Raw genomic sequence first — 13823 nt, forward strand, 5'->3', positions numbered from 1 at the left:
CTTTTCCATACTTGGAACAGGGCTCATCATTAAAATGTTGCTCTTAACAGTAGAATATGTTTTATTTAACTCTGATAGGAACTGAATGAGTTTCTGTGCTTCACTAAACTCATGCATTGCACTACATGTACAAGGCCTTCCTAGAGAAATTGTATGTAGTTCATCCCAGTACCCCTTGAGTTTAGTATAATAGGTTGCAATGTCAAATGAGCCTTGGGATGTAGAAGAAATTGATTGTTGAAGACTGTAATATTAGGAGATGTTGGCAACACCATATCTTTCCACGTTATTCCAGGCTTCTCTAGCAGTCTTATAGTAAAGGATTGTTTTAGCTATGTCCTTAGAGAGTGAATTCATTATCCATGCTTTAATCATATAATTACATCGTTGCCAATAAGGATATAGATGAGAGTTAGTTGTACGTTCAATTAAAGATCCATCAATTAACTGAATTTTGTTCTTTACGGACAGAGATATTAACATTCCTTCCTTCCAATCCCCAAACTCTGTACTAGTGAAGGGGACAAATACTAACATGGTTGCCGGGGTATCGGAAGGGTGGAGATAGAGAGGGTAAAAAGGATCGAGGACTGATGTTGTGGAAACACCAGAAGATTCAGTTCCACCACTACTCAAAGTCATAGTTTCTACAAGTAAATATCTAAAGTAATCAACTAGAAAGCTCAAAGAGATAGGGCTAGAAAGATGTCGCCGCATGCGAAGACTGATGATGACAGAAAACCCTAGTTTCTGAGTTGATCTTCATGACACGATTTTTGTGAAATTGATCGGTGAGTATGACTCAGAATCTCCACTGAAATCGTTGAACCAGACCTCTGAATGAAAGACCTAGCTGAAGAATTTGAATCGAATAGAAAGAAAACCGAAAATCCTCTGAACTCGTCGGAACCACAGAATTGAAGAATTTCTGATAATTCCTCCGATGAACACTCAGATTACAATAGTAATCACCAGGATTCGCTCTGATACCATGTTAATTGGAGATAAACGAGCCAAAATCTATGGTTTTCCTTTGATAGAAAACTCTAGATCGAGTGTTCTAGAGAGAAGGCAGAAATAAGAAAATATTTGTGTATTGTGTATATTGTCTCTCTCCCACAATATAACCATTAGTTTCCTATTTATCGTAAAACAATAAAGAATGGCTATCTATTACAAATGTGACTATATCTACAATAATATTACAAGACCTCATGATCAAGTATGTGGGCCTGGACCTGGATCCATTTCTTCGTCAGAAATAGTTGGCCTGTATGAGTTGGGCCAGCTATTCTAACATAAGTTGCAACCCCCCAAAAAAATAAACGTTAGTAACCATCGAAAATAATCTCATCACATTTACAGGAACTCTAAAAGTTCTCTTCCCTTTTTGTCCTTTGTTACATTTTTGTTCTTTGTCATATTGCAAATGACCGATTAATCCTTTTGTGGAATGGGGTCTTTAAATAGATTCCCGGGTAAATGTGATTTTTCTAGATTTTAATCTTAGCCATCCAAGCTTGAAAAGTGAGATTCGTGCGTCTTAGTGAAGAATAAGTTCTCTTCTTTTGGATAAAATGGGACTAAGTGAAGACTTTTGTAAAGACTTGGCCATAATCTTAGCCATCCAAGCTTTAAAAGTGAGATTCGTGCGTCTTATCGAAATATATGATGAGGAAATTAACAATTTCTTTTATATATATATATATATATATATATATATATATATTATTTGACTCAAATATATATTGTTTATAACAATTTACTTTTCCATAGAAAAAATATGGTATTTTAAGTTCGTTATTAGTGTATAATCGTTTCATAAATTAACAAATATCATTTACAATTTTGCAAAGTGCGAGTAAATTTACTAGTTAAATATATTGTCGTCAAATTGGCTTGTAAATCCATAATTTCCCTCAGATATTTTTGCACTACCCTGTCTATATCCAATAATATGCGAGACAAAAGAAGGTAAAAACAAAAGAAAAAGAGAATGAAAAAACAAAATAAAATCGGGACATGCCATACAAGAGGATATGAAGGGCCCATGTTTCATAGCCAATAGCGGCCCCATTATTACACTCTTTTACTGGAAAGTAGGCAGCCTCGATTGTTGATAGCTGGATTGTATTCCTAGTTCCTAGTTAGTTAAGAGATAATTACAAGTAAATGTTCATAATAAATGAGATTAATAACAGTATTTTAAAAGGCGTGGGACGTAAGGCTGAGCGTTTTACATATGTCTCAATGAGGCGTAACCCCCGAGGCATGAGGCGTAAGCCTCATAAGTATTTAATTTTTAATATTTTATAAAATAATATAATGATAGTAAATATTTATAAACATGTAAAATTACATAAAAATTGAAGAAAACTATAAATATGTAAAATATATATATGTGTGTGCGCGCGCGCGCGCTTCATCCCCACAAAAAATTAGCCAAACAATCTATTATACGCTACTTACAAGCAATGTTTTAAAAGGCGGGGGCTTGAGGTGGGGCGTTTTACTTGATATGGGGCGAGGCGTAAGCCTGGGGGCGGGGCGTAAGCCCCATAGATCTTTAAAACTTTTAATTTATAAATTAATAAAATAACATAATAACAAGAAAAAAAAATTTAAAGTTAAAAATTAAAAGAAAACTAAAGAAACTCATAGAAAAAAAATATCTAGCATGATTCTTTTAGTATAACTAATGCATACAAACCACGTATAACGTCTTTAACTTTCAAATAATTAAAAACTTACAATTTCTTTAAAAAAATGATCAAACTCCACATTTTACCTTCCTAAAAGTAAATAATTAATAAAATCTTATTAGTACGCTAATTAAAATATTACTCCTTCATGAATAAATACAAATTAGTTTAAGATATCAAATTAATAAAAGTGTATAACAAGGAGGGATAAATGAACTAAGACACGACCAATAACAAGTGAAGATATAAATTCGCAATATTATATCTCATTATTAGAGTTATGCTCAATCTTCATATTTCTATCGATGAATAGAACTTTTATCATTAATTTGTTAAAGAATTTTGAAGGTCAACGATATTAATTAGGAAATTCGACATGTGATTTGCGTTAGAACTATTAGGCGAGCCCCAGGCATTGGGCGTTAGGCGTGTATAAGGCGCACGGTCAGGCGCTTGGGGCGTAAGTCTCACAGAACTAAACTCCATACATAAGTCCAGGGCGTTTTGCAAGTGCCCCGTCCAAGGGCGAGCCCCGAACGAGTCCCAAAAATGCTTTTTAAAACACTGATTATTAATGACTTTAAAAATGAAACAAATAATGCGTTACAGTAGATTAAGATAGATTGATAGTATTTTTTACCCAGTTACTGCATATATGAATTAAATCCAAAGATAAAGTGGAGTGATTTGTTAGGCACAGCTTCATAAACAAAGACATAAAGAGGACCACAGAACAAACCTGTCAAGTTGTTGATATAGGAATATATAAATACTATAAAGATAGCTTAGCTGCTTAGGTGGTTTCCCATTAGAATGGCGGATATTACTAGAACAGCTATCAACCTCATAGCTTCATTTTCTTGATTTCATTTTCGTTCCTTCCTCTCTACTACTAATATATTTCACAAATATTCCAAGAAAAAGGATAAAAGTTTCTATTTTTTAGTACAGTGTATCTTCTTGTTTTAAAAAGCTCTGTTCTTTCTTGATATTATTGAACTGAAATGGCTGTCGCTATGCTTTCTTGTGGGATGTGCACTAGTTTAAAAGTTACAGAGAAGCAACCCATGTCAGTTCCAGTTTTTTTCAGTGGCTCATTAGCTTTGAATCCAGTACAGGGACTGTGCATTAACCCCAAGAGGTAAGCTCCTGCCTTTCTACATTTTCGTCTGAATTTGGTTATTTGGTTGCATATTGTTTTGATATAATTTGCATTTCTATAAATGGTATGCATTTTTGTCGTCTTAGCTAATTGGTCTTTCTTATCTTTGGTCATGGTGCTTGGCATTAATCGTGGAATACTATTTGTAATTTTGAAATCTTATTTTCTCCCTAATTTGTATGTTTTATAGTAGTACATTTGCGAGGCTGCAACTAATATCTATAACCTAACCACAAGATATGAAATGGAGCTGGATAAATGCTTTACTTTTTGATTGATGTTAAGGAAGTTAAGTCTCTAGTTGGTTTTACCTCAAACACTAGCTAATTTTGTGATCAATCGGTCAATTAGGAAAGGGCAATTTTCAGAACTTGTTAATATTTGAATTTATCTTCCGATCTCCTCAACTTCATTATTTTAGATAGTCAACAATTGAAATCAACTGCTTTGTCCCGTCAGATTAGCTTTTGCTGGGAGTACAATTATTCCAAAAGCATCCTCAGCTACATCTCTAGAGGTATCTAACATACTAACTGATTGAAATAATTGTTCCATTTCATTTTTTTTGTTCTGAAATTGAGATATTTGTTTTTTATATTCATGAAACCGGACAAGCAGGATGGAAGTTCACAAGTGACTGCTGCAGTTCCAACACCCAAAGTCATAATTGATCTGGATTCAGATCCAGATGCAACGGTCGTTGAGGTTACATTTGGGGATCGCCTTGGAGCGCTTCTTGACACAGTAAGAATCCATTCTCTTATGATTCGAGTGTTAAGTGCTTTTGCTGCCAGTGCTGGTCTTGATTTGCCTAATGTATTTCAGATGAATGCACTAAAAAATCTTGGACTGAATGTTGTCAAAGCTAATGTCTGTCTTGATTCATCTGGGAAGCATAACAAATTCGCCATTACAAAAGCGTAAGTTCATCTTGTTGATTCGCTATTCTATTTCTCTTGTACGTGCTTAGTCGTTGCAATCTATCAATCACCAGATATCTGAAAACACCTTCAAATGAATCTTTTGTTACGAGTCTAACGGCTTTAGTTCTTTGGATGAAATTCTAATTGTTTCACTATTGGGACTTGTTTCTAGTTCTACGGGTAGAAAGGTCGATGATCCAGAGCTGCTTGAAGCAATTCGTTTGACGATCATCAATAATATGATGGAATACCACCCGGTAGAAACTTCAATAAGTTGTTGAGCATCAGTTCCAGTATCTTCTGAGGGATTCATATATAGCTGCTTCTTCTTACTGCATATTATCTTTTGTCTGTTGCAGGAATCTAGTTCCATGTTAGCTATGGGAGAAGCTTTCGGTGTTTTTCAACCGTATCAGAAGGTTACTAATTGCTTCGTTATGCTTTCCACATCTTGAATATGTGCAAATGCCATTAACACGATTATGCACATCTATATTGGTTATTTTGTACATCATGCATGTGCCAGTGTATTTTTTTTTTGCGGGGCGGGGGGCTGATTTTCTGAATGTGCTAGGTTCCTGATCGTCTTTGCATCGCTAGTAATAACTGTAGTAGTTTTCTTTCTAGCACGAATCTGATGATTCAGAAACCAAGGATTGATTTACCTAACTGTCATATCAACCATGTACCTTGAATCTTACTTAGCTGTTTGTGGTGAAAATTTTCAGATTGACGTGGACATAGCGACCCATATACATGTCTATGACGATGGTCCTGAACGAAGGTAACGTTATATACATCCTTTTATTGGTATTTTATCAGCATAGGCAAATTCATTGACTGCTTCATTACATGAACAAGTTGAAGTGAATAGCAAAATGCCTCTTTGCAGCTTACTCTGCGTAGAGACAGCAGACAGACCTGGATTGATAGTTGATCTTGTCAAGATCATTACTGACATAAACATTGATGTTGAATCTGGAGAATTCGATACTGAGGTGAGAATACTACAGCAGTTTTTCCAAATCATTTACTAATAAACTGTTTAGGTGGTAGTTGTGCCAACTAATAAGTAATAAGTAGCAGCAGCAGTAGCTTAGCAATGAGTCAAAACTTTATCTTGGTGCAGGGATTGCTAGCTAAGGCAAAATTTCATGTCAGCTACAAGGGCAAAGCTCTGATCAAGCCCCTTCAACAGGTAACGGGCGCTATGGTGGAACCAATATGCAACTTGAGTTATTAGACTTTGGTAGTTTGAAGACAATTATTTGACAAATTTCAATCTTAAACCGTTGCAGGTTCTTGCAAATAGCCTGCGTTATTTCTTGAGGAGACCAACAACAGAGGATGCAAGTTTTTAATACAAAATGCCGAATAAGTTCTTTGTCAATAGGGTTAACCAAGCACTTTCAATTATCATGAACAAAACTTGCTAGTTTTTTTAGCATTGATCCATTCCAAGGTGTACACAGAGAAAATATGCTTGAAATTTGGAATCATAGTTTCAATGTATACTGCAGTAACATTGTAAATTTGCTACCATCTATACGTCAATGATATACGTTTCCAGAAGAGGAAACTGGAAAGAGAAAATTATCAGTTATCGCTCATCATCGCTGCAATTTGAGCTAAAAGCTTCATTAACATGAAGATGGAAAGAGACGAAACAATTGTCCTGCCTATCAATTCAGCCGAACTTAATTGAGAGAATATGAACTATTCATATGGCCCTCTCTGAGTATGTTCCTCTAATAGGCCCTCGCGACGGGACTTGAGAAGAAATGTGTAAATATCTATCAATCATGGTTCCTCCTTGACCTTCAATCTGTTGGGATCGAAAATAACAAGGCGTTATGCGGAAGCTAATAAAGCAAATCTTCCAAAATTTTAAGACACAACCAATGAGGAACGAGTGTAATTTTTTAACCATTGCAACTCACAATTAAATTAGTCCAGTGTTGGAGGGGAGTTGGGAGGGTGGTTTAGAGGGACATCGGAAAAATGAATTTTGAGTGGCTGTCATTTTTTCACTCTAGATGAATCGAAGATAAGGCCTGTGAGCTCTTAAATGGAAATGGAGAAATGGTTTTTACCATGTCTCCAGATTACAGTAAAAATCTTTGATCATTTTCAGTGAGGAATTGTTTTAGAAGTAGTAAAAATGGAAGGGGATAATGTGTGGTGGGAGAGGATAAGGACCAACAGCGCAGTTAGATGGATAAGAGAATTATTGCACAACCAAGCCTCAAAATGGATATTCAGTTCTGCTGTTGTGGATGCCATATCCAAAAAACTCTTTAATCTTTATTTTTATAATAATAATTTAGAGGATATGCAAAGTTCTTGGAAGAAGCTAATGCTTATATCATCCAGACGCCCAATCATTCAATTATTTTCAAATTTGTTTTTGGGCTAAATGAAAGGCGACTTTAAAGTTTAAATCAAAATAGAAAATTACGGTGGTTCAGTATATAAAGAGACTATTTTTGATGATTCAATCCCATAATAAGTATTTGACGGTGATTACCCGTAAAACGATACAGTTAAATTTATATGTGTTTTCTAGATAAGTGAATTAATTTGATCCTGAAATAAATAAATAATTGAAGAGTTACGCAATAGTACTTAACCTTAAGATATAAACGAAACAGCAGAAGCAATAATTCCGGGGATAAAGTTTTCGGGCACAACAAAAAAATCGAGAAATTAGAAGATAAGATTGGATTGAACTTTGTATAAAATATAGTGTAAGTTTGCGAGAAAATTTCTCCCGCATACAATGACAACTGAGCTCACTATTTATAGCTATGAAGAAGGTCCTAAGGTCGTGCCCTTCTGAGGGACATTTATGAAGATGTAACGGTGAATATAAATGTCAAATTTCTTGTAACGGATGACTCCTCTTGATGCTATGAATATTCTCTGTTGAATGCTACCGGAAGAAGAACATTTATCACGTCTTTATAAGCATTATTCTTCCTGGTGACAAATGAAACAATTGTCTCCGGTCTTCAGTCATCTCTGTCTTGGGCTCCACGTATCCCTTTCTCGGACGGTCACATCTCATAACATATTTTATCCAATACGGCCTGAGCTGAAGCATATGTTTTTTGGACCTTTTTCTTTTTATCCAATGATCTTCGGGTCCACACGTTTGTTGACGATAGGGAAATGGAGATATACTAAAATTTAAATACTTCTATTTGGCCAAAATTCTAGTTTCCGCTAATGAAAGCAATTTTATCTTTAAAAATTCTTTTACATTATTATCAGTTTCAATGTTCTTTGGATTACAACTTGGACTGGACATTCATGACTAGACTTGGAAATTGAAATTCTGTTTTCTTAAAGTTGCATTCAATCTTGTCCGTTGATGTTATTAATTTATGTTGGAGGCAAGTCTTTTTTTTTTTCGTAGGGGGGTGGTGGGGGTCAATAATGGAGGCAAATGTTCATTTTATTTTGGGTTACACTCTAACTTCTTAGTATTATCACTTTCTACATTGCACGTAATTTTTTCTTTAAGCATTTGATAATCGAAATTCAATTGATCCGAAAAGAGACTACACTAAAATGTGCCTATGTCCAAGGAGACTACACTAAATACATTATCGAGGTAGAAAAAGAGAGAGAGGAGACTACACGAAATAAGGTGTATTATTAGGTTAGGTCTCGATTTAGTCTCCAAAAGACAAAGTATAGTGTTGGCCAATTCGATGTGTGGTTTAGTTAGTCATCTGATGAGCAGAAAGAGTTAGCTTGAGTAGCCCAAATATTTACTATAGGTTATTAGAGAAATATTTAGTCCGTAGATTAATATGGCTCCTAATGTTTGACATCGACAGCTCTAGCGTGTTAATTCCATGTAGGCATGTAACAAAAAGCCTTATTAACAAAACTACCAAATAATTTGAAAGACTAGCTATTTGGACCCATTGCGACTGGGCAAGGTTGAGGAAAAGATTCAATTGAATTATTTTATTTGAAAAATTATACTATGTAATTAATAGAAGGCAAAATGGGACCATACGAACTTAGGATTTTCCCAATTTAGCACCTCAATTTAAAGAATAAGGACTAAAAACATATCCGTCTGAGCGTGTTCTCCAATCGCTAGACAAAAATGACATGCTTAACCTTTTAGAATTTGACATGTGTAATTTCTAGGTTTCACTTTTTAAATTCCTAATTTTCAGTTTATCAAACTTTTAACTTAATGTTTTTATTTCTCTTCTCCTCCACTACAACTGAGACCAGCAAAAAACTCATAAATTAGCAAAAAATTCAATTTGGCTGGAGAATTCACTGGCAATGTCTTTGGCCATCGATGAATAGTTCCTCTCTGTGTTTGCCTACTCATTATGTTAATTTCTAATCACCATCTTCGCGCAAATACCTTATTCCATTTGATTTCAAGCACTTCAATCACCATCTCCGTCGAAACTTCCTTCCCATCAAGCCCATTTGCATAGAGAAAACAAATTAGAAATGGCATTTCACCCCTGCCGCTAATTTTTTTCTTAAAAAAGAAAAAGAAAAAGAGAGGAGCATTGACCATATCGGAAAGCTTCATCCATAAACCGTCTGATGTGAAGAATATACTCTAAAAATATAAATACTCCAAACACTTAATGTGAAGAAGAGTCTTCTTTTTCGCCAGAACTTCATCACTATCGGAGTAATGACCAGATCAGAGAAATTGATGTGATTTTGTTCTGCCAAAATTCGATTGTGGATTATCTTCTCTCTAGATTCTCATACTCAATTAAAAAAAACTCTAATTGATTTTCAATCGAAAAGAATGGAGAGGGACTGGGGAGGAAAGGCTGGGGAGAGGGATGGGAGACGAGACGAAAGAATGGGGGAAACGGGGTGGGAACGAAGGAGGTGGGAGGAAGAATGGGGAAAAGGGATGCCTTTTTATTCTTTTTTTTATCTTTTGTTATTTATTATACATTTTTATTTATTTTAATATTTTGTTTTCTATTAAAACTATTACATTCATGCGCCATGTGATTTGCACGCAGTTTTGCCGTGTCAGCAATGTTTCCTCCACGTATGCATGGTCAACAGTCATAGGTATTTATTAGTCCTTATTACGTAAAGTAGAGGTGCTAAACTGGGAAACTCATAAGTTCATTTACCGGGTTAGCAATTCGGTACAATCCGGTACAAGTTTAAGTGGCCAGGAGGTTATTATTTTGATTTTCTTAACATAAAGAAATTAATAAAATGGCAAAATAATTCAAGATTTGCTTTAGGTCACAAGCTAAAATTTCAAGTGTGTATCTTTTTGAATCCACTACGGCCATGGCATAAGCGTAACTAATCAAACTACCTAATTGGACTTCATACCGCTTAAGTTAATTTTAGCCGATTAAGCAACTGTATATAGGATAAACAGATGGTATATATTATGTCCCATTCAACAAGGGAATAATATCCAATAATCAAGAGGTCACAGTTATGGTAACTTCGCAAATTTAAATTTCAATGACTAGACATTACTACTTTATTAACTATGTGCGCCAAAAAAAAAAAATGAATACAATACTTCTAAATGAGTCCAAACTAAAATAATATGTACAGATTCAAACGAAATCAGTAGTTTCTGTTTAGATTTTATATTTATATTACAAAATTATTAAGTATGTATATTTTTAATTAGAAATCCAGTAAATAGGAGGGGCCATTGGTTCCGCTAGCTTGGGAAATAAAGAAAAAGGATATAGTTGCATGGCCTTCAAGTTAATGTTATCTAGTAGTGGAAGTAAGCTTCCATATCCTGTGGAACTAACATTATCTCGTTATGACATGATATGGTCCTTCATTCTTCTATGGTAGGATCCAGAAGCTGACAAATTTTATAAAACAATCCTTTACCCTCTTTCTTGGGAAGCTAAATTGTCCATAACCAACCACCCTTACTATATTTTACGAGTACTTACTATAAAAATAGAAAGCCTTGGGCTAGCTGTCACAACACCACCTCAAATCACAGCAAATTAGCCAAGGAAGAAGTGATCACAATATGGCAACTGCAGCAGCTGGTAGAGGAACACAGTCCATGAACTCTATGTATTTCAAGTAAGGTTATCAAAATTTGAAGTAAAATTTACTCCATCGTATTCTTCTGTCTTTCTTTTTCTTTTTTAAGGCATAGACATATTAACGTAGTTTCTCCGTATTATCAAAATGCAATTCTTGGAAATGCATGTTATACTTCAGACAAAGAAAGAGAAATATATGAGATTGTTCCATTTGGTCGTTGATGTAGATACACCTGCCTGGCCTGTTTTAGTGTATGATCATAATAACATTATCACATATGCAAGTCTTCAAATAAGTGATACAGCGGGTGCACTTGATCACGATATAATGTGAAACCAAAAATATTATGTCCAACCCATCAAACTCAATCTTGATGCAAACATCTCACTCTCTTTTCAGATTGAAAAAGATGGCAATAGAATTTAAAGGCCCTATCACTCACTCACTCTGACTTGCTTCTTATCTTTAATTATCTAACTCTATGATTGCTAAAGTTTAGTATGTAGCACCTTCTCTAGAATTTAAAGCAATTAGTGTTTCACCCACAACATTACACTTTTGCCATAAACAGAAAAGAAATACTTAAATGATTCAGCTACTATTTGTAGAGGTAACACCGATATTCAGATCGGAAGTAGCCTTAGTGGTACGGGTTCAACTTGACCCAGTATTTGTGACACATAACATATATGTTATATATATGCGAAACATAATAAAATTTCGATAAATATTGATTTGTTTAAATTTTTTATTATGTAAGGAGTAAGGGAAGGGAAAATGGGGGAGAGAACTACAAGGTGAGAAATTGAACCCTCATAAACAAGGTGAAAGTTCGGGTAGCCAACCAATTAAGTTGCTAAGATTATATTCACCAAAAATTTGGATAAATATTAGATTCTGAACTCATATTATTTCAAAATAATGGTGAGTACGTCATCACCGCTAAAAATTAAAAGGTTGAACCTATCAGGTTAAAATTCTGAACTCGTGTCGTCCTTAAAACTAAGAAACATTTCAAATGCATATGAGATATTTGATTTGACTAATGCTGCAACAGTTTTCTTTATCAACACGAAAATGAAGATAATCAGCTAATCAAGTTCCTGAATTATTATTTTGAAGTTCACTACGTATGACAATCTTTAAGTATAAAAATTAATATATAGACCATTCTTTCTGTGTTCAATACATGCAGGCCTATCCTACGCAAAGCCTATCACAGAAAAAGCACTTCCCCAGACATTATTAGTGATACAGTTAAACTTAATGCGGAGGAAGTGAAGAGCAAAGGTACTGTCATGAAAAATCATAACGATGATAATTGGTGGGTACCTGATGATCGGACTGGAATATTTTACCCAAAGGGTCAAGAGAAAGTTATAGAAGATGTTCCCTCTCCTGCAGGAAAGCGTACTTATGGAGACATTAATTGGTTCTCTAACCATGAAGATTGTCTATAATAAATTCCGATCCTATTGATAATGTAAACTTTGGTTGTCTAAAATGTTATTCTCGAATTTGTATCCACCCATTGTTGAAGTTGCTTTGTTTTATAAAGAATGTCTTTTTTTTAACCCCACTTCATTGTGTTGCCTCAAGAAAGAAAGTAAGATAATATAATAATGAAGCTATTTTATTGAACTAAGTTGCAATTAAAAGTTGAAACGAATGCAGAATTTAGAGTTAGTCGGTTTAGAATGAGTACGATTTTATTACATGTATATATAATTTATTAAACGCATGCATATGATTTGAGCTGAAAGTAATAGATTCAACTATATCCCTAAAGTTCCTTCCAAATCAATCTCAAAGTAGGGATTAAAGACGTCCAAATTCTACAAGATCGCTCGTGGTGGTGGTATAGGCCAAAATCTGTCTTCAGAATATTTAGCGTAATATGGCATTAAAGAAAGTTATCGGTCGAGCTCGCCCAAGAAGCAGCGAGGTCAATGGCCGAGGTGCCGACATGAGCCGTGGTCAAGATATCGATAGAGATCGCAGTCAAGTGTCTACAAGGGTCGAGGTCGAGATTGACTATTAATGATAAGACTTGAAACGGCTAATTTGTCAAGATATGGTACTATAAGGGAATATTCTAGTGGATATTCTCTGCATTTGTACTATTAGGGTTTCATAGGAAAAAGCCCCATATATATAGAAAGAGAAGACAATGATAGGGGCATGTAATATTCATTCTGATAAGAACACTTTTGAGAAGAAGACTCTCTCTCTAGCAAAGACACAAAGATTATATTTTTACAAATATTCTTGTTCATATATTATTCCTGACCTTTCCATCAGATCCGAAAATTGTTCATGCGAATCTTGGATCTATCTGTCATTCATCATTATTAGACAAAATATTCGTCCCACTCATCCATTATTAGGTGAATCATTCACTTTATTTACTTAAATATCATTTATTGACATTTACTAACATTTATTGTTAGTTATATCACCATTAATGTTTTTGCTTTAAGAGTATTTTACATTTATTGTCACCAACCATATACGAAATCTGTCCCATCTACTATACGTTTTTGTGCTAATATCTAGAGTTATTATCCTTAGTTAGATTTAGCCCCGTACTAAGTAAATTTAATAGTTTAACCGGAGATTATATTTTTTGGTCAAACAATTTGGCGTCGTCTGTGGGGATTTTCTAGCTAAGTCTTTTAGTTTCTTCTAGATCTACAATCGACACTGATTACTGACGCAAAAAAAAAACCCTTCTTCTCTTTGTATGCATAGATCTAACATGGCAGGTAACAGAGAAGAAAGAACAAGAATAATGAGTGACCTCCCAACCAACCTCATGAACATCATCCACGAAAGCTCTGAAGCAGTGGATGAGGACACAACGCCCAATGCCCCCCCAGGCGAGGTGGATCACCCCTTTCCCACTGCAGCATCACAAATTCCCTTGGCAAGCTAGCCTCCACATCCGTGGGAGAGGAGACACCGCCAGCGATAAAGAAACTCCTT

The 13823-nt window shown here is 34.9% G+C and overlaps 3 protein-coding genes across 3 annotated transcripts; 2 read left to right on the forward strand and 1 right to left on the reverse strand.

Annotated features, from left to right (window-relative positions):
• Window positions 1–252: 252 nt before the first annotated feature.
• Window positions 253–642, reverse strand: LOC138894811 (uncharacterized). The gene has a single exon (XM_070179541.1). It carries the CDS (start codon window positions 640–642, stop codon window positions 253–255), a length of 390 nt encoding a protein of 129 aa, XP_070035642.1.
• Window positions 643–3452: 2810 nt separating this feature from the next.
• LOC104099370 (ACT domain-containing protein DS12, chloroplastic) lies at window positions 3453–6359 on the forward strand. The gene is made up of 10 exons (XM_009606340.4): window positions 3453–3843; window positions 4324–4381; window positions 4483–4608; window positions 4690–4784; window positions 4960–5044; window positions 5147–5206; window positions 5516–5571; window positions 5680–5785; window positions 5917–5985; window positions 6086–6359. Exons 1-10 carry the CDS (start codon window positions 3707–3709, stop codon window positions 6146–6148), a joined length of 855 nt encoding a protein of 284 aa, XP_009604635.1. The 5' UTR covers window positions 3453–3706; the 3' UTR covers window positions 6149–6359.
• Window positions 6360–10545: 4186 nt separating this feature from the next.
• On the forward strand, window positions 10546–12410 carry LOC104099372 (uncharacterized). Its single transcript, XM_009606341.4, has 2 exons — window positions 10546–10874; window positions 12034–12410. The coding sequence occupies exons 1-2, from the start codon at window positions 10819–10821 to the stop codon at window positions 12296–12298; spliced, it is 321 nt and encodes a 106-aa protein (XP_009604636.1). The 5' UTR covers window positions 10546–10818; the 3' UTR covers window positions 12299–12410.
• The last annotated feature ends 1413 nt before the right edge of the window (window positions 12411–13823 follow it).

The sequence above is a fragment of the Nicotiana tomentosiformis genome, chromosome 6, assembly GCF_000390325.3.
Source record: "Nicotiana tomentosiformis chromosome 6, ASM39032v3, whole genome shotgun sequence".
Taxonomy (NCBI): domain Eukaryota; kingdom Viridiplantae; phylum Streptophyta; class Magnoliopsida; order Solanales; family Solanaceae; genus Nicotiana; species Nicotiana tomentosiformis.

Coding starts and splice junctions, on each gene's coding strand:
- LOC138894811 (XM_070179541.1), bottom strand. CDS start 642: ATGACTTTGAGTAGTGGTGGAACTGAATCTTCTGGTGTTTCCACAACA.
- LOC104099370 (XM_009606340.4), top strand. CDS start 3,707: ATGGCTGTCGCTATGCTTTCTTGTGGGATGTGCACTAGTTTAAAAGTT. Junction 4,785..4,959: donor AAATTCGCCATTACAAAAGC/GTAAGTTCATCT, acceptor ACTTGTTTCTAG/TTCTACGGGTAGAAAGGTCG. Junction 5,207..5,515: donor TTTTTCAACCGTATCAGAAG/GTTACTAATTGC, acceptor GAAAATTTTCAG/ATTGACGTGGACATAGCGAC.
- LOC104099372 (XM_009606341.4), top strand. CDS start 10,819: ATGGCAACTGCAGCAGCTGGTAGAGGAACACAGTCCATGAACTCTATG. Junction 10,875..12,033: donor ATGAACTCTATGTATTTCAA/GTAAGGTTATCA, acceptor CAATACATGCAG/GCCTATCCTACGCAAAGCCT.